Below are 27,127 nucleotides of genomic sequence, written 5' to 3' on the forward strand. Positions count from 1 at the left end.
GCATCCAGTCCTACAATGATTATCTTAATCATTGGAAAGTGAACGGATTTAGAGACTCCAAAGGGACACCATAAAACATTGTGGGGGAGGGTGGCTGATCTTAAGGAGAAGCTACTGTGTGTCCATATAGTACATACATTGGGCCACCAACGTGTAGGAGTACACGTTATTGGTAATACTTTGGCTGATGAAGCAGCCAAATATGCAGTGGCTACGGCTTCTGTGGCTGCAGTGACTCGTTCTCAGACGACGTTGGATACTGAAATACTGGCTGCGTGAAGGCTTCAAAAGTCTCTTCCGAAAGCATACCCTATGAAATATACATACCACATCAATGCACAGAATGTTGCCTGTGCAATAATTCCTGGGGTTGGGGATCGAGCGATCCCCTGAGAAGACCAGAGACCAGGTCTAATTAAAGCAGCGCATGAGGGTGTCGCTTCTGCACATGCTGACGTTTCGGCCACAGTAACACTCATACATAAACGCTTCTGGTGGCCAGATCTATACAAACAGATGAAACAATATGTCCTTTGTTGTGATATTTTCCAGCAAATGAAGGGCTCCAATATCAAACGCCCTCCACAGACATCCCTCTTAGTGTCCAGCAGGCCACTACAATGTATGTACCTGGACCATTGCGGTACGCTACAACCTGATGGTGCATACAAATACATCTTAGTCGCTGTAGACTCTTGTTCTAGATTCCTGTGGGTATGGCCGCAGTGGTCGGCTGACGCTCGAACTGTTATAAAATAATTGCTGATCTTTATTGGTAAATAGGCGGTTGCGGCATTCCATTCGGACCAGGGCCCTGCATTTGCCTCTAAGGCATTCAGGGACCCCATGGGAACGATAGGTGTTGAATTCCATTACTCCTCACCATACCATCCCGAGGGAAATTCGGTCATGGAGAGGTGGAACAGTGATCTAAAGCAGTCCTTAACAGCCAGAGTATTAGGTTCTGGCCACAGCTGGCTTCATCACCTGTATGGAGTCCAGAGAGCACTGAACAATCTGCCAAGACAGTCCTTGGGGGGACGCACTCCATATGAGGTTCTCTTTGGGATAGCTATATATGTCCCAGATCTTGATGGCCCTGGTTTGGTGGTAGCAGAAACACCTTTTGACATAAATAAACGTCTCACTGTCTTACAGGAGCTTCAGCAATTTCGTGATGATAAATCATCCGCCAGTGCTGCCACCTTAGGAATAAGGGATTTACCAACAACTTCCATTGGCTGGATTCCTAAAGTCGGGATATGGTATGTGAGAAGATTGCTGTGAAGAAGGAATTCAGCCCATCCTACAGAGCACTGGTCCCAGTCTTGGGAATACAAGGTACCAGAACTGTCATCTTACCACCACTGCCAGGTTTGAGAACAAACAGATTCATTTCAAATGATGACATTAAGGTTCACCATGTGGCCGATCTTACACAGTAGACCCAGAGGTCCCTTGGGTAGTCCCCGATACCCTCTCACTACCCAACAGGACATACCTCTTCAAAGTAGAATTAACAACGCTACTTCAGACTACATTACAATGTCCAATGATATTTCAAACACTTCTCCGACCATGGGGAGGGCAGAAAATGAGCTTCTGCTGGTTCCAGTTGCCGCGTCAACGTCGGCACCTGTCCAAGATTTGGCTGTTTTTCACACCAACACTTCACAGACTGATGACACCGTCTCCCATGAGCCTCCACAAGCCGTGGACCAACATGCCAGTAGTGCACCAGCTCCACTTTTTGCAGAGACTGCTTCTGGATATTTCATTGACATTGATGATTTTTCTTCAGAGTCATCCACTCCAGCGATTGAAAATGAATCGAGGACACGTAGGCTATACATATGGCTTAAAAACAACTATTTAATTTGCCTGTGGAACTATATATGGTTCTGTTTGACATTTTTTGCATTGTCTTATGGATTGGGTTTGTGACTGTTTTCTTTTTATTCATAAATGGTCATTACCTTCCTGACCGCTCCTCAGTTGAGCTAGTGGATGTAATCTTAACTCCACATCATTCCTCACATAAGGTCTGAAGAGACTTGTCCCTTGTGAACATTTCAGCTGTACCAATTCCTGATGGTATTGTGTGGGACAACGTTCCATTTGATATATACGGGCCTACTGAGGTCATTCACGTTCCATATGTGTTTAAAATTTCAATGACAGAAGTCATTACACCTGGGGTTGTATCTGATGATTGGGATGTCCAGACGGTTGATTCTATGTTAACTGAAATGAAGGACTTTCGGTGTTTGAAAGTGGTGATGTATATAGAAATACAAAGAATTATGGGAAAATGTTCTGTTATACTAACTGGGGACATTACTAACTGCACGTGCCACTAGGCACAGAGCAGTACTTAACTTCACACAGTGGGAACACTGTTCTACACCACCAGTGGGGAGCCAAAAAACTATTTAGACAAATTCACATGTTTCGCTGGGCATGATATAAAAAAAATCAGCAACATATTATTTCAAATTGCCTCCTTCGAAGATTAGGAAAATGTTGCTAACTGATACTAAACTGATTTATTCAGCATCCTTTATTTCCTGTCTTACAGTTGAAGGTTACGAATACTGGAAAAACACTGTTGATTTAAAGAGTGTATGGGGAACACAAGATTGGCAGATACAGGGTAGGGAAGCATTGTTTAGAGCATGATTGATTCCTGTTCAAATAATTTTTTTAAATGACACTATTCAACAGACATCTTGTCTGGAGTTAGCAAAAATTAAAGACATGAACACGCCCAGTATCCCCACACCGGCGAAGGTTGTCGTTTGGCAATCCTTCCTGAATTGTCACTGAGTCTTCCTAGATGCAATGGTTCAGGCCGGTACTTATAATTCTTCACTTTCCAGTCCCGGCAGGTGGTTAATATGGCCAATTGACACAAAAGGATGTCAGGCACGGTTTTTGAATTCCTCTAGGGGTTTCAAGACTAGTCGGCCAGACCCTCGCTTTATCTCGGGTCAACACACAGGTATAGTTGCAACATATAGTGTGGGTAAGCTGTGCCAACAATGGATACAGTAGAACACGTTAGCCGCAGCTAAAGAACATCTTAACACTCTTTCTGAAGATGAAGACTGCAGGACTCTTTGCTAGGTCCTAGAAAGCCCAGTTCTAAAAGATTAATATATGCTATGTACAAGGAGATCTGGAAGCTCTCTCAGATAGAAGCCGCAACACACACTTAAGGCACATAGACAGAGAGAACCTGGAGAAGGCTTTGGCTGTTGTCGATAACGGCATGAATACACTGTCCAACAGAATTTATTCACTGACTAATATTGTGTCATCTGCGATAGATATAATTCATACAGACATGTCCCATTTATATCATGGACAAAGTCAGATGCGTTCCATTGTGTAGTTAGGTTGGACGTTGCAGATGTTGAAAAATGACCACAGTCCATGGAGTTATATTAACGGTAGTGAATTGTTCACTGCTTTTAATCTATCCAAAGAACAGCAGACAATGGCTAAAAGGGAATCAAGTTTCACCATGCTCCATGTAGAGAAGTTAGAAAAGCTGCCTTTTACAGTTGCAAAGAGTCCTTCAACGGTATGGCTCTTACATGGCATCATTAATATGCTCATTTCCACTTTTCGAAATGCAGGAAACATCTTGCTGTGGGCAGATACGAATGACTGGACGATAGCTATATTAAAGAAGAGTGGGAGTTACCTTTTGATTACAAGTGTCTGAACGGCGAAACAGAGGTCTTTCTTAGCGGAAGCGAATGTGAGACTACTGTTGGTCATTCAATGATATGCAAGCAGGTATCACTTCATGGCCTCTGCAATTCGGGGGACGTGAACTTGGCTTGTTTTCTGAAGGGTACTCCCGTCCCTTTGATTCGACCGGCATTTCATGTTCTTTCAAATGGAAGTTATGTGGTGCTGAGCGACCAAAACTCTTGCAGTATGCGACCAGGAATTGCCTACGCAATCTCCGTCTCTAAGGTCGTTACATGTTCCCACACGAGAGATAAAGGTATCAGAAATGTGGCCTCACATTGAAACTATTAATGTAAATTATGACAAGCTGAGCAGAATAAAGGCGCTACTGTTTCAAAAACAGTCGCGAGATGTATGCTCTGCAGATTGCACAATCATCAGCCGAAATACAATCCCTAATAAATACCAACTTCCCCAAGCACTTTGGAGAATTGGTTTCCAGAATTTTTAACGCCTCGAGCACAGTCGGGATTGAACATTTCTTTAAGGCTGTTGGGTCTGGATTTGTGTCCATCTTCCAAACTATCTTCAGAGTCATTCCATCGGCCATCCATTCACTCTTTTCAAGTGTGTTTGGTGGCTTTCCGCTTATTTTTACATTGATTGGCGGGATACTGCTGCTATTTCTTCTGATTCGAAGTGGTTGTGTCTTTTCAGCTAAACACAGCAATGGAGCTGCTGCCACCCGCACAACTATGCAGTGAGCACATGGTTCAGATCTTAGATGCTTCCTTGGTGATGGAATTGGAGCGTGATTGGTCATTGACATTCAGACCACTCCTACGGTGCGTGCAACCGGTCTTTCACTGCACATGGTGCCTCTCTGAACACTTGCCGACAGTGTGCCTTGCTGTTTCGCCAGTGCCTCCTGTGGACCAAGAACTGCTGATGTCCCCGCTGAGGGTTCGCTCACAGTCGTGCCCCTTGAGACTCAGGCTGATTCGTGAGGCATTCTATGCTCACCGAGTTGGCTCGCTACACCACAGAGGATGATGCTACTGTAGGTGAACCTGCACAAGAGACTTCTACGCACTACTGCTCCGTGGATCCATCTGCCTAGCCGGTGATCGATTAACATCTGACGGTGTGGCCTCTTTCTTGGGGTCCCTTCCGTTTAATGACTCCGGGGATGCTCTTCTAGATCATGACTATTGTAAATAATTTGATGATTGGCTTCGATTTAAATTCAAATTATACGTTTATTGTTCTTACTTTGGCCTGCATTGCTTGTCATGGTCGACATTATATCTCTTGATATGTTTTTTAGCTTTTGTTTTTAACATGTTTTTAAACAAAAAATTTTAGCTAGTTGTTATGCTTTTAGCTTTTAGTCCAGAGCATTTTTGCGTTTGCGATTTATTTCACCCTTGGTGACGTCCAGATACGGCATCATACTTGTTATGGCAATGGGAAGGGTATGGTGAATCCTAGTTTGTTTTAATAGGGATACAGGAGTTAGCTTAGCCGTTGGCCCCGTCACCCAGTGACTTTTACCCTACTTAGCCTGCCCTGTGTTAGCGCATTTATTTAATTAATTCTTTTAAGATGGCTGCCTTGTATTGACTTAGGCCCATGTTTTGATTTTCCTTATCAGTGCCACTGCGCTAAGGCGTCAAGATCAGGCGACAAATACAAACTGAAGGTGTCCGTGTTAGGTACTTTCTTTCTTTCCGCTTTCGAGGGAATTGTTTATACTAATTACCGTCCCAAGCACGCCTTGTTATCTATTGTTTGGGAACTAACCCATGTCAGGGGTCCAGGCAGATCTGTATATATACTCCTCACTTTATCAGATAGATAGAGGGATTCCGACCAGATGCCATCGCTGCGGCACATCGTCTTGATACTGACCCAGTCTTCGTGTTCCTGCGGAGTTTGAGCTAGAGACCTCATTCCAAGGTAACAAGGATTGGGGGGCTCTTCTCATGGACATGGCATTGACAGATTGAGGTTTAACACACCTAGCTCTCTTCTGGGTTAGAGGTTAGGCCTACAGGCTAGGGTATTAGGACATATCACACACTTCATGATATTGAGTGATGTTGTAAGATGGTGGGGGTCTTTGTATTAATGACTCTTATCTTTCCAATTCTGTTTCTTGCATTATCTTAATCATTGCAGCCGATCCAACTTATCGCAGATTGCAGTTTTAATTAAATAAATCTTATTGAAACTCTACTGCATCTTCTTCATTGCCTGTGTATGATTGAGACATATTGTTAATGTGAGAAAAGGGTAATCTCCGTTTAATTACGACGTTCCCTGAGATGTCATGTTCTTGAGTCCATGCGTAAAGGCTGCCACAAATCACCTTGGACTATTTAGAGTCTTGGTGAGGTGCTGCTTGTGAGCCGGAAGGGTTGGGACGACAGTTATGTTTTATTGTAGGATTGGCATAGTTGCCTACAAACATAAGTACTGTCCTCTTTAAACCAACAGTCTTGCCTACAGCAAGAGTCCAACTACGACAATTCACAAGCTAGGTTGCCGGTAAACTTAAGTTACATATACAACTAGCCTCTTTAATGCCTGTAAAGTATATTTGTTATTTACAAAACATGGCTTTACATTCACAAAAACGTACATGCATCCTTCTTCATGAGACTAAATACTCACTAGGATATAAAGAAGAAGAAAAACGTTATTCTTGGGCCAAACGGTTTTTCCCGTGGAAGAAATTAAAAATTGCACTCATTCAAGTAATTTTTCCACATGTAAAACGAGTACAGGTAAGCATAAGAAAATGCTTAAGCAGTCACAGATCAGGCTTCATAAAAGACTTACAGGAGTACTAATGATGCAGGTAACCAGGTGCGCACTCTGAAAACTTTGTGAATTCCAAATAACGAAATTTACTCCAAACGTAGGAAAAACTTAGGAGAGTACATTTCAGATTTTTTTCTATGAATTACATCAAATGTATCTGCTCCATTTAACGAGCCACTTAATGTTATGGCACTTTTTGTATGCAATTGTAAGGGATAAACTGATTGAGTTTAGTTAGCAGGAAAAGTCCCATCTCTCCAGCTGGTTCCATTTAAACACCACTCACCTTGTGAAAAGGCCTCCTGGACTTCTCCTCCCAGCCCAGCCAGGGTTTCTTGAGGTACATGGGTTGGGGTTGAGCCGGCTGACGTAGATCTCACAGGCATGGGCATAGGACAGCTGGCCCCATGGCTGGGCGATGAATGCGGCGATCCGGCCGTCTGAGCCTGGAGAAGAATGGACACTGCTTTTCAAAGGGTACAAACTCTCTCCTCGCAAGAGAAACTGCAGCACAAGCATAGTCCCCTTCCAATGACCTTGGTGAGACGTGTGGCTTGAGTTCACTTATTTCTGGCCTTCTCTCATTTACTGCACCCATGCAAAGCCTTCCCTCCCTGCACCCCACACAACCACTGAAGGGCAATCTCACCATACCTTGGCATGCACCAAGCCACAGAAACCTGAATTACTTTGGGTGAAGAGATAAACATTCTACGAGGATCACATTCTAAAATATTTCAGCAGAAACGTTGGCTTTAAGAATATCTGCAAGATATTAATCACAGGGGAAGAGGGGTAAAAGCCTTTAGAATGTAAACATGTATAAAAAAAAAGTAGAACATCCATCTACATACAACATTTGAAAAACACAGCTTCACAGAGAAGAAAAACGCATATCAGCATACACGACTCCATACACAACTCCTAAGTGATTGTTGGCGTATCCCCAGGGAGGACCTTCATCAGTTTCCAAAAAGATTTAAAAAGCGTTGAAATTCCAATTCGATGGAAAAAAACCAAACTCAACTATTTCAAATTGGCGGCTCATCATGTCCTTTTTACTGAGTTCTTTTTCTAACACGGATGGCAGCCAGCTGTCCTCGCTTTTCATCAATTTTTCACGATGGATCAGCCCTCTGAGTATCTTGCAGACAATTATCCTCCCGGATTTTGTATTTTGGAAAGATGAGTTTTTACCAGTGACGCCGTCATCTGCCACAGGGAAAACAGTGATAAGCCATCCTCGTTACAGGCAGAACCTTGACATGGATGGGTAAAACTACCCTAGTGGTCAGTTCTTGTATTGAAGGGGTCAATCACCAATCAACAAACAAGGACAAACTGCCTTGAAGGTGAAAGGAACATTGTAATCAAATAAGCTTTATTCCCCCACCCAAGCACAAAAGCCAAATATTGACAGCTCATACAGCTCCCCAGAGCTTTCTCAAAATGTCCAACTATGTGTACCGCAGTATGTATACTTTAATATTCCAACTTCCTCACCAGGTGTGCACCGTAGGTCCTACAGCAGGGCTCACCATAGCCAGACCCTGGGGCAGCAGCTGTATGACAGAATGTTAATATATCTGCCAGTTGTCATATGGGAGTTATGGTACAAGGATTAGACCACATCCAAAGGCAGAACAAGAAGACTTTGAGCCCCCCACCTATCCAATATTGTTCAGGGCGGGATCAATTCTTAAAGGAACATATGGGATTCCTTGCCCTAACTGGAATAGTGCCCTCCAAAACATATTTTCAACCCTTGCTATGGAGTCATGCCTGACTTACCTCCATTGTGGCTCCGCATAATGCAGCAGCAAAAGGCTCATCCCACTTACATTTAAAACAAACTGTCTCTCGCTTGAGGATGTTAGCTCTTTTTTTTCCAGCTGCAATTGCCTAAACCCAAAATGATGCCAATCTTGCACCCATTCAGTACTCATGACAATGGCCCTCATTATAACATTGGCGGTAAAAAAACGCCAACCGCCACGGCAACGGCCGCCACAAGACCGTCGCTGTGGCTACCAGACGTCCGCCATATTATGACCACAGCCGAATTTCTGCCACAAGAATGGCGGAAATCCGGCTGTGGCAATGCCGGTGGATGGTGGTAGGGTGGCGCTGCTACCACCAGCAGCGCCACACCAGTAGACCGCCGCCAGCCGTATTATGAAAAATAATACGGCCTGGCAATGTTCTGCTGGTGGGCGCTGCTGGCGTTAGCGGCGCCCCGTCCCGTCTCCTGCCGGAGGACCCCATGGATACAGGTAAGTCGGGTGTAATACAGGGGAGGGGTGTGTTGCCTGTGTGTGTGTGGGGGTGTGTGAATGTATGTGTGTGTGTGAATGTGAGTGTGTGATGAGTGTTGAATGCGTGTGTGCATGTACTGACGTGTGAGTACGTATATGTTGTGAAATGTGAATGCATGTCTGCTTGTATGTTTGGAAGTGTGTGCGGATGTGTGTGTGATTGGCTGTATGCATGCGTGTATGTATGTGTGAATGAGTGTGTGTATGCGTGTGTGTGAAGGGGGCGTGGATGTGGGGGGGGTTGAGGGGTGACTGGAGAGGTAGGGGTGGGAGACCCATATCAGTGACAGGGAACGAATTCCCTGTCACTGAAATGGCCTACTGCCATGGATATCTCCAGCCCGGTGGCTGTTACTGCAGTGGCAGTCGGATTGGTACATTGGCGGGTTGGCTTCAGCCAACCCACCAATGTCATAATGTGGCGGTAAGTACCGCCAGCCTGTTGGTGGTACTTTCTTATCGCCGACCGCCGGGGTTGTTATGACCCCCAATGTCTTTACTTTTGGCAGAATTTCTACCAACTGTTCTTTTTCCAATGCTTGTGAAAAGCCCCAAGTACTGCATGCAATACCGTCTCACTGCAGACCACAGAATCGAATCATCTGCAAATAAAACAGGGAGGCTGAGGACAAGTGGAGCGGCTGTACTCATTCTGTCTAGAAGACCTTTAAAAATACTTAAGCGGTGGAACCGGAGTACACCCCTGGTGTACGCCAACTGCAATACTCTGATCAAGTTTCCCCTTTGCACAGCAGCTGCTATGGAGAGCAGCATCCAGCTGTATCAACAGCTCTTTAATTCATGAATGCCACAAAGAATACCACACAAGAATCATTTTAAATGAAAAGCTGCCCTCTGTTCGATGAAACCAAAGAACAGATGGCCCTTCTTCAGCTTGCCAACCTTCAGGAGGAGCAGGCAAAGCCTGAAGGACTGTTTTAAAGTGCTCCCAACCTTCCTGAAAACTCCCTCTGCAGGGAAGACTGGCCCATTCTCATGTAAGATTCCCTGAATCCGAGAGGACAAATCAGGCAAAAATTATCTTCAATGAAGGAGATTGACTTATAATAAGCTGGGGATCTTTTTAAAGGTAGGCACAATCTCCGCTCCTTTGCATGAGAAGGTAATCACACTAGAGGAGAGAATTGTATTAAAATGAAAAAATAAGCTGGTACCCGAAGATCCATTTCACTTTCAGAAATATCGAAGAGAAACAATGCCCATACGAGTAGAAATATGACTGACCTCTTGAGTTTCTGTTATGGTTACTGCAGCTCTCTTGGCACCAAAGTGACCAATGAGCATTTCTTGAAGTTCCCTTTGAGCTTTTGTTAATACTCCAAAGCGAAATTTAAAGCTTAAGTGGAGCCCGCCGCAATCTTCTGAAGATCTTTCTAACAAAGTCATATCAGCTTTGCTGTTGGCTTTCTTCTCGATTGCATGGTTTTAGCAAAGTAAATTTCAGCATCTTCATTTTTCAGAAAGGCTGTCAAAGTTTCAGAGTTGACTCTAAAGGGTGAGGTTTCTAAAGAGTGCTGGCAAGAACAAACTGCTGAAATGTACCAGACCGTGTAACTAATCGAAAATTGTCTATGTATGTTCACGTACAAAACATGAATTTACCTGCAACCCCTGTTTAACCTAGAAGCTGGTCTCACCCAAAATATCTACCATTCACTTCCAATTAAATAGGTGATGGTCCCATTTGTTGCGGCTGTGGAAGATCCTACATATTTTCCTACAAATCAGAATGTTTGAGTAGTCCACTATGTAAACATGATCTTGGTGACAGCAGTGTAGCACGCTGAATGAACCAAACTAGTGCATGAGAAATAACTTTTCTCAATGTAAGGTAAGTGGTCGCGAGGCAAAGGGCTGAAGGTCTGCTTTTCAAGCTTCGACAGCTGAGAGCTGGTCCCACTCTGGAGGAGGTACTGAAAACAGCAACACCACCTCTGGTTCCTGTGCAGTCAGTGCAGTGAGGCATGGAGCTGCTTCCAGAACACAGAATTAAAGCTTCTTTAATACCGTCAGTGATGTCTTAACAGCATCCACACTGAGACCCGATGCTCAGTGGATATCACATCTCCACTGTGCATAGTCGAGTGTGGTCCCCGCATGAGTCGAGTGGTTTCAGAAAATCATCTGGTTACTAAATTTAGAGAACACACCAGTGGAATTTCCTCCCCCGTATGAATAGTTTAGGGGAATTAGTTCTTTTGGTGGGTTCTTCTACGGGTTTGGCACCTCCTCCGTATAGCTGAGGATTTCCTCTAGCACCCAAATAAGCATCAGCCCCTAAGTTATTTTCCTTTGATAACGTTTTTTTCTCATGGATACTCTTCTTTCAAGAAGATTACCAATCTATATAAATATGCCAGTAATCAGACTGGATATTGACATTTGTCATGTCTACTGCCCGGCCACCAAAGAGACTCCAGGAGTAGAGACGCGCACACAACAGAAAGAGAGCTGACGCTTGAAGTCCATGTATGCTCTACCCTAACCTGTTCACTTATACTCTATTCCTTCAAAACTGGGGTACTCTCCTGCCCCTCCACCACAGTAATATGGGTTATAAAAGTTATTTATTCTATCCATCAACAACATCAAGTACTGTGCAAAAGCTTTACATTTTATTCACACAGGCATGACCATATAAACTTTCGTCTCCACCAGGACCACATCATCGAGATACCAGCTACTAATCGCTTACTGAATACGCCCTAGTCTTACCTCTTCCACATGGCCAAGGGCCCGAACAACACTCCAGTAAAGAGCAAAAACAGGTCTCGTAGCATTTCGAATGGTCTATCACAATGCGTACTGCACCACGGGAAAGAATCAGCAATTTTTTAACAGACACTTTTTTGTTTTCTGAAGCGAAATGCAAATCTCACTTGTTAAATCAGATTGGATGACTCTCCTTCAAAAAGCACTGGCAAGGCCACACATTCTGGCTCGTATTTTAAGTCCTGGCTAAAATATTTAAAAAGGCCTGCTCCAGTAATAAAAACAAAAAAAAAGAATACTTTGTGTCCAATTCATCTGTCAAGTAAATAATTGAATGCGTGACCATTCAATGTACTTTTGAGATGTTAAACAGTCACTCTCCCCTGTGCAGAATCACCCTTGCACACCCTCTACTTGTTGGATGTCAGCACTGTCCCATTCGATTCATACTGTTACCTGGTTTTGTAGTTAAATACATATTGCAGATTATCCGTACTCTAGAAGCAAATATGACTTTGTCACAGAAACTTACAGGTTGAGTCAAACTTCTTTGGTATCCAACAGAAATGAATGCTGTGGCTTGTTCTTTGAGGACCGCCTCATCGCTCTGGAAATTTAGGAAAGGACTCAAGACCTGGCTGTTCGAATGAACAGAGCACCGCAAAGCAGCTAGAACTCCAGCGCCTTGAGACCCTCATGGGTGATTTGCTGTGCTGTATATATCCTGATTAATTTCAATCAACAATATACAACTCAATCATGAGTGGAGGCAGGAGGGTGAGGAGCAACATGATACAGAAGCTAAACAACTTGTTCTTCTATTGGTTACTTCTCACAGACTCATCTACAAAAAGGTAGGAGAGAAGGATTATAGGCAAAGCACTGAAGCACTGCTCAGACAACCCATGCTATCTCTCAAGCCTCTGTATCCAGCCACTAATGCCTCAGAAGGTTAAGAAGTGAATTTGCAATGGCATCACTACTGGAAGTGATGCTACGGCTTAGTATAGGAGCCAGAGGCAACTACTGTCCCTTTTGTTGTGCACCCGAGATGCAACAGAGCGGGAGTTACGCCAAAGTTTACTTTTTTGGTATTTTTAACATTCCCCCTATTTTTGGATTATGGGTTGCAATGCAAATGACTGGGTTCAAATCCAACAAGGACAGCAGGCATCTTGATCTCTGGCAGGAACGTAGCATCAGTCTATTTTGTGAGAGCAAGGAGACATGAGATGTTTCCAATCAGCTATGTTTGTCAGATAAATGAGCAGAACATCCATCTACTCTTTTAACCTTCGATTCAAGCCAGTATGGAGTAAAATGTAAGATCTTGGAAGTAATCATGAGCATAAGGGGCACAGCATTATTTGTTTTTGTTCTATCTTCTTGCTGTCTGAGATTCAGGTTAGGATGGGGAGTGTGTGCTGGTGTCCTAGGGCTCTATCCTGCCTTCTCTCCTGTTTAAGCTAAATAAGGATAAACTGGACGATATAGTGAATGAGCTGGAAATTTAGGTTCACCAGTATATGAAGACACACAGATGTATCTGCAAATGTCAGACCTTGGTACTGAACACCTTAAATTTTACCTTTAGAGGAACTGATTCCTGTTCAGTTTCGGCAATTGTTCTTCACCCATGACCACATTTCAACTTACTTCTAACAAGATGTGTCCCCTACCTACTCAGTTGTGGTACCAGAACATTAGGGAACCTGGAATGCCCTGGGTAAAGTTTTTTTTCTTTCCAGAGTGCCTTAATGCAAGTATCTGGTGGCCTGTTTTTGATTTTAACCCTAGCCTCACGCTAGCCTAGTGTGTGAGAAGGCCCTGGCTGTCCCTTGATAATAGTGAGATCCTGGGCTTGTCTGGAGAGCCGCACCAAGTGTGTCCTTATTTGCATGACAGTGGACTAGTATCCCCGTCATGCTTTAGCACGTACGGTTATGGAGGTAGCAACTGTGTTTGTGAATCAGTAGTAGTGACCAGTAATTTATCTGTGTCACTGCAGCGGAGGCCTACATACTCACTTCTGTAAAGCCAGGTTCTAGTGCTAACACAAGAAGGGTATGCTGTGTGTGTACACGGGTGGCATGTGTGGTAAATCATTGTGTGTATAAATGAACCAGGGTAATGGAGGTCTGCAGATTCCCTTTGGAAGCCCTTGACCTTTTCGTGTATACAAGATGAAGGTGAGGTTGTTTTACCAGGCACTGGAAGTACACTGCAGACATTCCTGAAGCTGTATGGAGGAGACACTGAAGCAGGGGAAGGTGATGAGAGGGTCAGCTCTTCTTGAGCTGTGCCATTTGGTAGATGGTGGGGGTGAAGGGTGGGGTTGCAGTCTATGTTGTTCAAAGTGTGAAAGGTCCTGTAGATGAGACCAGACTTTTATCTGTTTTCTAATTACCGTCCAGTATAGCTGTAGACAGCCACATACAGAAATCTCACTCCTCTTTGTGTCTCTGTTGTGGGTGCACCCGACTGGAAACTATCCTTCTGTGAGAAGCTTCACTATACACGAAGGTTGTGTCTGGAGAACATCCTGGAGAGGGCGTGGATAAAAATTCTGAAAGTGCACATAGAGAATCCACATCATATATCTTTTACTTTATAAAAGTGGGTGCCATTGACTCGCAGTTGCAAGTTATCTTTGACCTAGGAAGGCAGTGTGCCACAGAGTACTCAGAGGATTGCTGTGCAACCAGAACTGGTGTCTGCCTGACAATGCGCTTTGCAGAGGTGAGGGGACATCAACTGGAGCCTACCCTCAAGTGCTTAGAGGCCAACCAGCCTGCTAAGAGCGGGAAGGAGAGTGCCAGCCCTGCAGGACGTGTGACTGTCCAGAAGTTTTAGTTTAGTTTTAAGGATTTATAAAGCGCGTAGTGACCCGAAGGCATCCCAGCGCTAAACCTAACCTGACCAGTGCTAGCAATAGGAGAATTCAGAGAGCTACCTACAGAAAAGAATGGTCTTAAGTTTTTTTCTAAAAAGCAGTTCTGAGTGTTCATGACGGAGTTCAGAGGGAAGATCATTCCAGAGACGAGCGGCCTTGGTGGAGAAGGAGTTGGCCCCCCAGGCTCTCTTAGACCGCAAGATGGTCACAAGTCGAGAGGAGCAGGACCTTAGACTTCGAGAGGGGACATAAAGATATAGCCGCTTTCTAAAGAACATTGGACCCTTATCTTGCAGGGCTCTGTGAACAATGCATAGGGTCTTGAAATAAATACGCTGCTTAATAGGGAGCCAGTGAAGTATGGAAAAAGCAGGCTTAGTGGATAAATGTCTGGGAAGATTGACAAGAAGCCTGGCAGCTGCGTTCTGGACTGTTTGCAGCCTTTTTATGACATAAGCCGGGGCGCTGAGAAAAAGTGAGTTCCCATAGTCCAGACGGGAAAGGATCAGAGTTTGAACAAGGATTCTTCTGGCCATAGGGGGAAGAAGATTAAAGATTTTCCTAAGGACTCTTAAAATGCCAAAGCATGTAGAGGAAACTGTTTTTGCTTGATAATCCATGGTCAGACGAGAATCCACCCAAAAACCAAGGCTTTTTACCTGGTCCTTGGGAGGAGGAAGATTGTTGAAGGCCTCAGAGTATAGTGAAAGGGGAGGGGCTGGGGGGGCATTGCCTAGTACAATGACTTCTGACTTTCCATCATTAAATTTAAGCTTAGACTGGATCATCCAAACTCCAATGTCTTTCATACAACACGAAAGGTTGGCCGCCAACGAATCCCCAGAACTAGATAGTGACACCACAAGTTGAGTATCGTCGGCATAGGTGACCAAAGACAGATTGTAGGGAGCGATCACTTTAGCCAGCGGGGATAGATAAACAGAACAAGACAGAAGCAGTTGACCGCAGAGCTTGACTGTCTATACACCCAGGAAGACAAAGGATAATGATCTGCATGGTACAGGGACTGCAGCCCAGTCTCTCCTGATGAACAGCTGACACAGTGGCAAAATCATAAACGTGTACCCGAGAGGACTGTGCTGCTGCAACATTGAGAAGTCTCACCCAAGCAAGGCTGTGACACTGACACATCGCAAAGTTGTGCCTGAGAGGACTGGGCTGCTGTGCCTTTGAGCTGCATCTAGGCGGACTTACCACTAACCCAGCAATGTGAGCGTGACAAAATTGTGCAGCTTGTGGAAGTGTGCTTTGAGGCTTCCTTGTGACACTTAACTTCAGGGTCCATCACCCCAATTCAGTCGAAGCCCAGATGCAGGCTTGGAACCAGCCTAGTATCTGAGATGACACTTGTACGGAGTTGCCCTGAATGCCTAAGCATTAACATCTGGCAAGTCTCCTGCTGGAAGGCTGAGTAATAGCTAAACACATGCTGCTGGACCCTGTCACAGCTGAAAAGGACATCTGTGACATAAGGACAACTTAGAATAATAAGATTAAGTGAGCATACAAACTAAATAGGATGGATAACACCGTACCTGTGCCTGATACCTGTCCAAGACAGAACTTAAACTGGGGAGAAAGAGAGAGAGAGGTGGTAAGATGGTGGAGTTTGGGGTGAGGGGGCTGGAGATTACCAGTCACAAGTACCGCTACCCCACACAAGTGAATTATCTGTATATCTACAACTTGTAGTGTGTTTTATAAATTTTTCTGTGTGCTTTTTAAGTACTTTCTTTTAACAAAGGGAAACACTAGGATGAACCATCTGTTTTTGTGCTGCGATGTGACTGTTGAGGTCTAAGCCTGAAGCACCCCCACACAATCTCTGTGAGAGCCTGTGACTATTTGCCATCACTACCACTGAAAGTCAAGTGCTGAAGGGGTTGTACTTGGTCCAGTTTGCAAAGCTATATGAGGACAGACTCAGGAGACAGCAGAAGCAGACTACCTCAGGCCTCAAGGATGAGGCCCAGTAGCCCCTGCTTGCCCCGTGCCCCAAAGAATAGAATATGACGGCTATTTTGATTGTTATGTTAAACAATTTGGAGAGAGAATAGGTGTCCCAGCGACGGGACGTCCCAGCGCTAATCCTAAAAGAAGAGCTATCAGCCAGAAGCGACCTATCGCAGAGTGCTGCAGGAACAACTGAGAAGAGAACAACCTTGTCTTCAGAAGTTTCCTGAAGGACCAGTGGTGCTGGACGCTCCTAATAGACTAAGGGAGTGTGTCCCAAAGGGCAGGGGCCTCCAGCTCTGGCTCGTAATACGGGGAATACATGCTAGATTCTGATTGGCTGTGTAGTGAATCCTACTTCGTTTTTAATGGGATAACAGGAGTTAGCTTAGCCTTTGGCTTGCAGACTCGTGCCCCCGTCACCTAGTGACTTTTAACCTACTTAGCTTGCTCTGTCTTAGCCCATTTAGGGGCCAGATGTATCAAGGTTTTTTGCATTCACAAACGGTGCGAATGCCCATTTGCGAATGCAAAAAGCCAGTTCAGAATGTATGAAAGACATTCTGGACGCAATTTTAAGGAATCGCAAAAATAGCGATTCCTTAAAACTATGACCCTGTTTAGAGAGTCGCAAATTGCGACTCTCTAAATAAGAAATCGCAAATAAGGATTCTTTATTTGCGATTTCTTAGCACATGTATGAAGCCATTCCTAAATGCGATTTCGGCATTTAGGAATCGCTATTTACCACCAGGTTGAACCTGGTGGTAACCATGTGCAAAATTTAAAAATGCATTTTTAAAATGTACATGTAAAGCACACATGCCCTTTTGTCCCCCCCAAAAAATTGGGGTTTTGCATTTCCAAAATTGCGATTTCTGGTTAAGAAATCGCAATTTTGGAAATGCAAAACATGTGCAGATATGGGCCAACAGGCCCATAGGTGCGAATGGGGACAGATTCTCTATTTGTGATTCGGTAATAGCATTTGCGATTTTTAAGACATCGCTATTACCGAATCGCAAAAATCATACATACCTTTTTTGCATTTCTGAAATAGCGATTTCTTAAAAATCGCTATTTGAGAATCGCAAATCGGTTGTATGATACATCTGGCCCTTGATTATTTATTTCGTCTAAGATGGGTGCCTTGTTTATAGTTAGGCCACTTGTTATGAGTTACATTATCGGTGTCACAGCGCTAAGGCATCAAGATCAAGCAACAAAGACAAACAAACAGTAGGTGTTCACACTTAGGGATTTTCCCTCTCTATACTTTTGCGGGATTGTTTATATTAATTGCTGTCCCAAGCATGCCTGTTATCTATTGTTTGGGAACACACCTACGTCAGGGGTCCTTGTAGATCTGTATAAATACATCGCACTTTAGACAGATAATCAGAGGGATTCCGACCAGAGGGCATCGCCACCATCGCTGATATCGATGCTGCAGTCGTCTCGACGCTGACCCAGTCTTCGTGTCCCTGCGGAGTCTGAGATAGAGACCTCATTCCAAGGTAACGAGGGTTGGGGGCTCCTCTCATGGACATGGCATTGGCAGATTAGGTTTAACAAACCCAGCTCTCTTTAGGTAGGAGGTTAGGCCTTTCACATTAGGGTATTAGGGCATATTACATCTTGTATGTCTTTTCTATGCATTGCAAGATGGTGGGGGTCTTTATAATAATGACTCTCGTCTTCACAATTCTGTTCCTTGCAATATTCATTATCCTAATCATTGCAGCCCATGCAACTTTTGCAAATTGCAGTTATGTTAAATAAAAACTATTGAAACTTTACTGTATCTTTGTCATTGCCTGTGTTTGTATGAGACATGATATATTGGTGAGAAAGGGGTAATCTCCGTTTAACCACGACACTCCCTGAGATGTCTTATTCTCGAGTCCATGCGTAAAGGCTGCCACAAATCACCTTTTACTATTGTGTTTCTGGTGTGGTGCTGCTAGTGAGCCGGTAAGGTTGAGACAACAGTTGCGATTTGTTGTAGGAAGGGCGTAGTCGCCTACAAGCAAAAGTACTGTCATCCTTTAACCAGCAGTCTTTCCCAGAGCAAGAGTCCAAACTACGACAGCTGAATGCAGTGGCCGCAAGGGTAGATATGGGCACACTAGATTGGACAAGATGTGGGCCTCCTGAAAAAAGATCTTATGCGTGGCACACAAGGTCTTAAAGTGCACACACTTCTCCACAGGAACCCAGTTCAATTTACGAATAAGACCGCAGACAGGACAATGCTTTGGAAGAGAGAACAGCATCCTAGCTGCAGCATTTTGAGATAGCTGGAGTCTGCGAATCACAGCCATGTTGGTTCCCAGGTAGAGGAGATTACAATAATCCAGCGGAGGAAAGGATGGCTGCCTGAATGACTACTTGACAGATGGAAGGGTCAAAAAACCCAAGAATGGGTTATGACCACGCAGAAGTCCAAAAAACATGCCTGCCACTGATTTCGCCTGTGTTCAAAAGTTAAAGCGTTGCCCATCTAAACATCTAGGTTTTTGACCACCAAATTGGGACGAGGTGGGATTTCAAGTGAAGGAGGCCAACAATGGTGGTCCCGAAAGTCAGTATCTTTCCATAGAGGGAGAATCTCAGTTTTGCTTGTGATTAATTGCAGACAGTTAGCCTTCATCCACTCTGCAACAGGTACCATTCCTCTTTGGAAATTAGCCATGTCCGGAATGGTGTTGCTGGAAAAAGACAGCACGAGCTGGGTGTCATCTGCATAGGATGCCAGCAAGAGCCCCAGGGACCTCACAACCTGAGCCAAAGGTTGGATGTAGATAGTAAACAAAATGGGGATCAGAGGGAAACCCTAGGGAACACTGTGCTGCAGTGTGCAAATTAGAGCTATACAGGAAGGAGATAACATGAAAGGAGTGGCCAGAAAGATAGGAGACGAACCTGTCCAAAGCAGCCCGGCCTATACCAATCTACTGAAGGTGTTGAAGCTGAATTTTGTGGGACACAGTGTCGAAAGTGGCACTTTAGTCAAGCAGGATCAGGGCAGAAGATGTGCCTTCATCTAAGGTGCTGCAGAGTTGTTCAGTAACCTCAAGTAGAGCAGATTCCTTCCTGTGTAATGGTCTAAAATCATTCTGAGAGTTGTCCCGAATCTCGTTGTTTTCTAAAAATTCTGTTGAAATAGCATTGACATGTGTCTCTGTGACCTTGGCAAGAAAAGGCAGGAGAAAGATATGGCGCAATTCTCTGATTTGGAAGCATCCAAAGAGGTTTTTTCAACAGAGGGATCACCTTGGCACGCTTCCAGGGACCTGGAGCGACTGCAAACGACAAGGAGAGATTAATCAGTTCAGGACAAGGTAGGAGAAGACAATTTTGGAGTTTAAGAAATGTGTCTGGTTTGAAATGATCAGCGGATGAGCCTTATTTAACTTTGTTACACACAGTAAGGAGCTCAATACGGTGCAACTGGGGCAAAAGGAGAGCAAGGGCAGGATAGGCTTACTGTCACTAGCGTTAGGGGCAAATGTGGAGTAAATGGCACCTATTTTGCCACTTAAATACTCCGCCAACTTCTTGCAGTGGTCACTGGGTGCATCAATAGGGTCTGTTGAGAGTACAGGTTTGGTAAGACTATTTAGAAGGGAAAAAATTACTTTAGCCGGATAGGTACTGCACTTTATTTTATTAGCAGAGTACTCGGCCCTAGAGTTACGAATCAACCTGTGATAGGACTTGGTAGCTGCTCTGCACTGAGTTTCTTTTTGAGGATTATAAGACTTTCTCCCAGAGCGTTCCAGTACCTTACAAATCTTTCTTGCTGAAATCAGAATCATTAATCCGGGGGCAGCATGCTCTTTCCTTCCGCAGACCGGTCTGGAAGGGATAAAATTATCTAGGGCAGAGGTTAGCCTGGAGTGTAAGGTTTTGTTGTTATGTCCTTATGTAATATGAATTTTGTGTTTTCTCTTTTGAACCGTTCCTTTGTAAGGGCCTGCAAATATATAAAATGTCATCCTTTGCCCCTACAAGGTAGCTAATCTCTTGCACCTTCAGATGATTTTGCTTATGATATCCAGGCTCTTGTTCTGCTAAAGTTGGACTACGGCAGCACAGCGATTGGCTGACAAACAAGGTCCCCCCCAAATGTTTTTGGCCCAATGATGGAAGCCTGTATGCACCAGTGATATTTGGATCACTGGATACAGTAGGACGCCCTCGCGAAATGCTGCACACTATTAATGCCTGCGGAAGACGACAAGTCACAGCCCTTGAGTGCAATGAAAAGAATCTTGATATATTTACAAATAACGCTGTTTACTTTATCCCCATTGGTGCACTTCTGGATTAAGGTAACTCAGTGTAGATGGGGTTGCCTGGTGTAAATTGCCTCTCAGGCCAGCGAGGATGGCTGGGCCTGGACAAGCAATGAGGGGAGGTGGATGCGGGGATATTTGGCCACTGCGTTATGCTTCTCAGAAGGTTCCACCACCTTTCTTTGACAGCCATTTGGCAGACTTAGATGCCTGAGAAGCAAAGATGTATTGTATCTAGCATTTCAGTCTTTTAAGAGAGCTAAATCAAGGACAGTCATTTTCAAGAGGGGATGCTTAAATCGCGAACGCCCTGCAAGCATGTGGATGCCAACTAGGTCTTGCCCTACTGTGTTTTATGCCTGCCTTGTCTTTGAAACTGTACTACTGTTTTGATGTTTTAACTGTCAGCCCACAAGCGTGCACCTGGAACAATATTATACAAAGTGGCCCAAGCGTGCAACAGGCATGTGCGCCCGCTTTGTGCGCCCAGGGCTCCTAGGTATTCAGAAAGTGCCGCAGACACTTGTGCGGCCCTTTTTGTAATACAGATAGTGCTGGCGCACATATAGCGCCGGCACGCATATAACGCCAGCTCTATCACATGAGGGTGTTCCCTCATTTCGTGGCCCCATGCAAATGAGGGAATCCCTTTTGCCTCTGAGCCACATCATAGACGCAGAGGCAAAGAAGCTACCCCCCCTAGAAGCGCAGGAGGGGTGCCGCCTGCACAGTGAAACAGGGAGTGGCTGCTCCAAAGCTGCTGCGTTGTTCTCTTGAATGTGCTGCTCCCAGGGTGGTGCATGTTCGCAGCTACCCTGGGCGCAGCACATTCAATGTAACGGGTGCACTTTCTCCACCTGTTTTACGGTGCACGGTGGGGCAAACAGAGAAAGCGTACCCTATGTGTAATAGGGCCTCTGGTGTGCTCCAACAATAACATATCAAATCAGAAGAGGCAGTGGATTTATAAAAGTAGCTTCCATGCCTGAAATAAAACCTGGCATCTTCTGTGGCTGACAAACTACACCTGACTACTTCCTGAAACCCAGAAACACCACCTTATGCCTTATGACAGTAGCTGGCTCGTGCACTTTGAAATTTACCATCGCACTTCAGAAACAAACAACAAACTTATTGCACATCTCAGATATCTCTCCTTTTAATAAAGAACTTTATTTTGCCCGAACCAAAGCTCAGTAAGTGCTCTCAGATGGTGACTTTGAGTCATATGTGAGGAGTGGTCAAGAAACTTAACTGCACTGGTTAAAGACAAGTTTAGCACCCTGGGCCAGCTCATACCCTGAATGTGATGTGTGTGTGTCCTATCTGCATAGCACAAGCCTAACAAAGGCAGCAGAGAGCCGCAGAAGGGCATGAGCCATAGCAGAGGTGGCGGGTTTGTGGGCTGCTCATGCACCGTCATGTGGTGTCTTCAAAGAGTTGCATCTTCAACTCTTCCCTAAACCGAGGCAGCCTTGCGGTGCTCCTGGTGGCTCTGGGGCAACCATGATGCTAATTCAGACACACAATCCGTAGACTGGTATTCCCATGAGAAAGTGTTATTTGAAGAACCTTAAGCTACCCTGCACCTACTCAACATCAACCCACTGTGGAAACCCATCAAATGTGTACTTCTGCGCAGCGCTATCAACTTTACGTCACAAACTTAGCCACCCCGCTACTGCACTGTGTGTGCTCGGGTCGTTGATGTTTTCATGCTGATTGGTGTTTTGCAATTTCAGATCTCACTTTCTTTTTCTGCACAATTTTAGTTTGTCATATTCTTCGGTCTTGCCTGGCCTTGGTGTTGAATAATTTGTGAAATTAATAGAAATTTGTTCTAAAAAGCCGTTTACGGGGAATATTGCTGGATTTCTGTAACTACATTGGCATCTTGTAAAGGTGAACAGCAAACAAGTATCAAATCTTGACCAGACCCATGCCGTGTATCCAAGGAGACAACGCCAGGCAGTGTCAGAATGCACGCGGAGTCATCCCTGAAGATGAAATGCACCATTAGGCGGTGTTGGGATGGAGGAGGCTTAGTAATGAAGCAAACTGGATCCTCAACTCCTTCCTTCCTATTCTCCGGATGCGACCGGACTCTCTACTGCCCGCTCTTATCTTCTGGTGTATTCCTTCAGTTTCCCTTGCTCCTGTAATCTTTCTGTCGAGCACTGATTACCAGTGACCTTTAAACGCTGCCCCATGATCTAGTGATCCTTCAGCACTCCTCGGTCTCCAGTGATCTCTTGCCCCTGTCTCTGGATCACCAGGCAGTGGCAAATGGTCACCAACCAAAACCATGTGATACTGTCTGCACCGCAGATACACAGGGAGGGGTGCCTGCAAGAAATATCTCCAATATGGCCTTGTCCTCGGCTAGAGTGCAGCAGGGCGACACCTGATGTCCAGAGGACGGGGGAGGGAGTCAGTCGACACTACAGAAAGGTCATCGTCATGACCTACAAGATAAGAGAGGCCACAAAGGGTGTGAAAGGTGCAAACGTCTGTGTCCACCCACTGGGGATAGTTTGCTTTATTTAAGTAACTTTTAAACATTTTCAACCCTACTAAAAGGCATGCATTTAAGCAAACTATATTGAGCGCATTCGGGGAGCACAACTACACATTATCTCAATACAATAAATGTTATATTTCTTTATGGGTGGGTCTTCGATTATTCACAAAAATACTAGGGTTAGCGGAAGTGACACCACATATCCTTTGTCCTTCATGACATCACAGCAAGTGACATCATCTGACCCATATCACTGAATTTTCCCAGGAAGGCATGTCACGTGACCCTAAAATGACACTCACATTCTTATGTGCCCTCACATTAATTCATATTCATTCTCACTGTTCAAGCAATCACCCAGGCACTGCTCTTGACTCTTCCTGGAATGACCATACTTGGTGGACACTTCAATGTGGATATATGGATGCCTATGGGCACAAGAATCAGGTTGTATGAATGGACAGGTTCACCGGGGCTATGGAATCTTTGGAGGTCAGTTTCCTCTGGAATGGGCATACACATACTGTTCTCATGCCCACCAATCGTTATCTAGGCTGGATTATTTCCTACTGTCAACGGTTGACCTGCACATGGCCTTCAGCACTCGCATTCTCCCTACACGCCTATCAGACCTCTGCAGGGCTTGTTAATGGTTGCCCTGCGCTGGTCATGGGGATGTGGATGAAAGGGGGGACGGAGTGGGAGCGTGGAGGAGGAGAGGGCATCCGTTTTCCTCAGCAACAGGTCTCCACTTTCTCTGATAGAAATCTGGGCTCTGTTCCCTCTGCCACAACAATTTGGGAACCACACAAAGCAGTCTTAAGGGGACACACAATGCTCGTTTCTTTCTGATGGCCAGCAAAAGAAACAGAAGGAGAGCAGTGATAGGTCTGGAGGAAGAGACAGTGGAGCTTGAAAGGCAATTGATCCCAGCGCACAAGGAAGGAAAGTACCCTCCGGAGACTAGTGGCCTGTAGGCAATAGCTGAAGAATAGATTGTACAAACCAGCTGAAGTAGCCTAGGCTGCCACTCAGTTTTGAAGGAACAAAATGTGGGACCAGTCCGAAAAACTAATATATTGGCTGGCCAACAGAGACATCGGTCAAAGGTTAAAGCCAGCCATCTCTGGCCAGGATGAGGAACTTACCAGAGACCCCTCAAAATCGCCCCAATAAGTGCCTGCAACTGTTACAACTATGTGAGGCGCAATATATGCTGTGGTTGTGAGACCAACCCATACAGTACAGTGAGGTTTAGTTTGCCAAACTTTAGCTCAAACCTGTGTAGATGTGGCTTCGAGTAGTCAGGGTTTAACAAAGGAAAAAGTATGCAACATTTAAACAGCATCGAACCAACTGAAGAAGAAAGAAGACTCACAAGAAATCTGATACAATTTTATATAAATAGCTCATATTTTCATGAATTTATGGACAACAAAACAAAAAATATTCACCGGAGTGTTCCTGTGATACAAAATTTACAAGGAACAACAAAGCATTGGTGAATTAAAAAAAATTGCTACTTGCAAACTTTTTCAAGAAAATTTTGGTCAAAGTGAAATGAGGTCACTTAGAGTTACTTGGCCACCAACTCCATCAGGGAGCCTTTCAACAGTTAGCTCATCAAGAAAAGCAGACTTCAGTCCAGTTCCAATTTCAGTGTCAGTGGTCCACTGTCATCGACTTCTATGGAGTGGTCCTGATGCAAGGGATACAGGTCGCGGAAAATGCTGAAGGATGAGCAGTGCGGTTGATGGGGATCTTCCTGTCCTGGTAAGGCGATTCAGCCACAGGCGTCAATGTCCCTCAAAGTCCTCTTTGATCCAGAAAAACTCCAGTCGCCACTGGACTATTTGTCACAATGAACTTGCCAGTTTTGTTCTTTTGGCAAAAACTCTCTTTCTGGGTTATCAAACTGCACTGAGATGACGCTCCCAGGTCCAGCAGACTCAGGTGCAACTTTTGATAGTCTGCTCTCCCAATCTGCACTCCGACAAGGAGTGACAACCCATTGATCTGGGCTACCAGCTCACCCAGGAAGGGTTCTTCTGTTTTTATGGCCCTGTACTGCGAACAGGAAGTCAGTCAACTGACTCTTGGAATCGCTGCTTCTGACTGGGCTCGGATGACAACTTCTCCACAAGCAGGACAAAACAGGCACAGTCCTTTCCTTTGGTAGCGTAAGCAACAACAGGTGCAGTCCAACTATGGTGTAGCCTCTTATTTGCTGCTTCCAGGGTCAGCAGGCAATCCTTCTTCAGTCTTCTCCAGTCAAAGCAAGATCAGAGTTCTGGGTGCCAAGGGAGCCCGTTTTATGCCCAGGAAGTGCCCTCAGGGGAGGTTCTGGTCACTAGTCACTGGGCTAGTAGGTTCCCACCCCACAACTTTCTGCAAAATATGGCATCTCTCTAACCCACTATTCTGCGCACTCCCAAGATGTCGGGACCCCTTTCAGTGTATGGAGATTGGTTGCCCACACTAGAAGTGTGGCTACCTGTGGGCTATATGTCCATGTAAGAACCAGTTTGGCCAGTATTTCCCCCTCTCTGGCCACATCCTCAACCTGTCTACCCAGATAAAAGAGCAGCCCCTCTCAAATGTGGTTACCATCAGCCCTTCAAAGGCGGCTATCCCTTTCAAGATTGCTTTTGAGGCCAACACCCCATGTGGCGTCCTGCCAAGAGGAAGTAACACCATCTGCCGTGGCAGGCCTCTATGGTTGTCTGTCCTGGGAGCCGTTGACACGTCTCCCCAGGTGTGCAGAAGGCTGTCTCGTGGCCAGCCTCAGCAAATGGCGACTGGAAAATGGGCAACAGAGTGGAAACCTTCTAAAAGGTTGCACTGGGCAACGCGTCACATTAATTTCGACCTGGGCATCAAGGCAGACTTAATGTAACAAGCTGTTTGACACTTTTAAGTACCTAAGCACAGCTGAGTTGTCAGCATGTAACTCTGTACTCGCAAGTGGGGCTACTAATCTCGCCCACAGTAAAAACGACAATTGTGGGATTTTACTGTCAAAACATGAACTATACATGTTGTACTTTTGAATATGCTTCACCCTGCCTTAGGACTTGATAGGCATGACTTGCATACATTAAAAAGAAGTTTGAACTCTGCCATTGCTTCAAATGGCAAAGTTGAGTTAGCAGTTTTAAACTGCTCTACCAGTCTGCAGTGGCAGGCTGGGAGCCATGTTTTACATTGTCCCACCCAGGATAGTACAACAAGGGCTGCAGACCCTCAGAGGACACTAACTTACAGGCCCATGGTACCATTGGTACCATATACTAGGTACTTGGAAGTAGGTTAGCTTATACCAACTGGATAAATATCCACATTTAAGGGCCAGACCACTGGCACTGAGGTCTGGTTTGCAGGACTCAGTGCACTCTTGAGTTGAAAAACCAGCAAAATCAATCCAAAAAATGTTTGGGGTGAACATACAAAAAGAGGTAATTCCCTACAATCTCTATAAAGCATGGGTTCCTCCTAAACCAGAAATAGAATGAATGAATGAGTGTAGTCTTGTAAAGCATACAGCTGCTCCTGGGAGTGTACAGGTGCTGTGGACCAGCAGTATGGTGAAAATGGCATTTAGCCATAGGTGAAAAGCCAGGTTTTAAGGTGTTTCCCGAAAAGCAAATTAAAGCTAATAGTGCGAAAATCAGCATGGAGCTGATCCCATGCATGCACGAGTGGCCGAATAGGAAGAAGAGTGACCAACCTTTCTAGCCTGCCTGATTTTGGTTACCCCCACCAGAGAGGATATAGAAGGCCGGAGAACTTGTGTCAGAGAATAATGAAGGACCCTTGCTTAGAGATATTGGGGACAACAGAAAAATAGACACTATGTGCCAGA

The 27,127-nt window shown here is 44.9% G+C and overlaps 1 protein-coding gene across 5 annotated transcripts in view; it reads right to left on the minus strand.

Moving 5' to 3' along the window:
• Positions 1-27,127, minus strand: part of DTNB (dystrobrevin beta) — a 672,321-nt gene that overhangs the window by 67,256 nt on the left and 577,938 nt on the right. For all 5 annotated transcript variants that reach the window (XM_069233646.1, XM_069233645.1, XM_069233644.1 and 2 more), the window contains one exon: positions 6,815-6,974. In XM_069233646.1, coding sequence (XP_069089747.1) covers positions 6,815-6,974 — 160 coding nt within the window. The remainder of the gene's footprint in view (positions 1-6,814; positions 6,975-27,127) is intronic.

The sequence above is a fragment of the Pleurodeles waltl genome, chromosome 5, assembly GCF_031143425.1.
Source record: "Pleurodeles waltl isolate 20211129_DDA chromosome 5, aPleWal1.hap1.20221129, whole genome shotgun sequence".
Lineage (NCBI taxonomy): Eukaryota > Metazoa > Chordata > Amphibia > Caudata > Salamandridae > Pleurodeles > Pleurodeles waltl.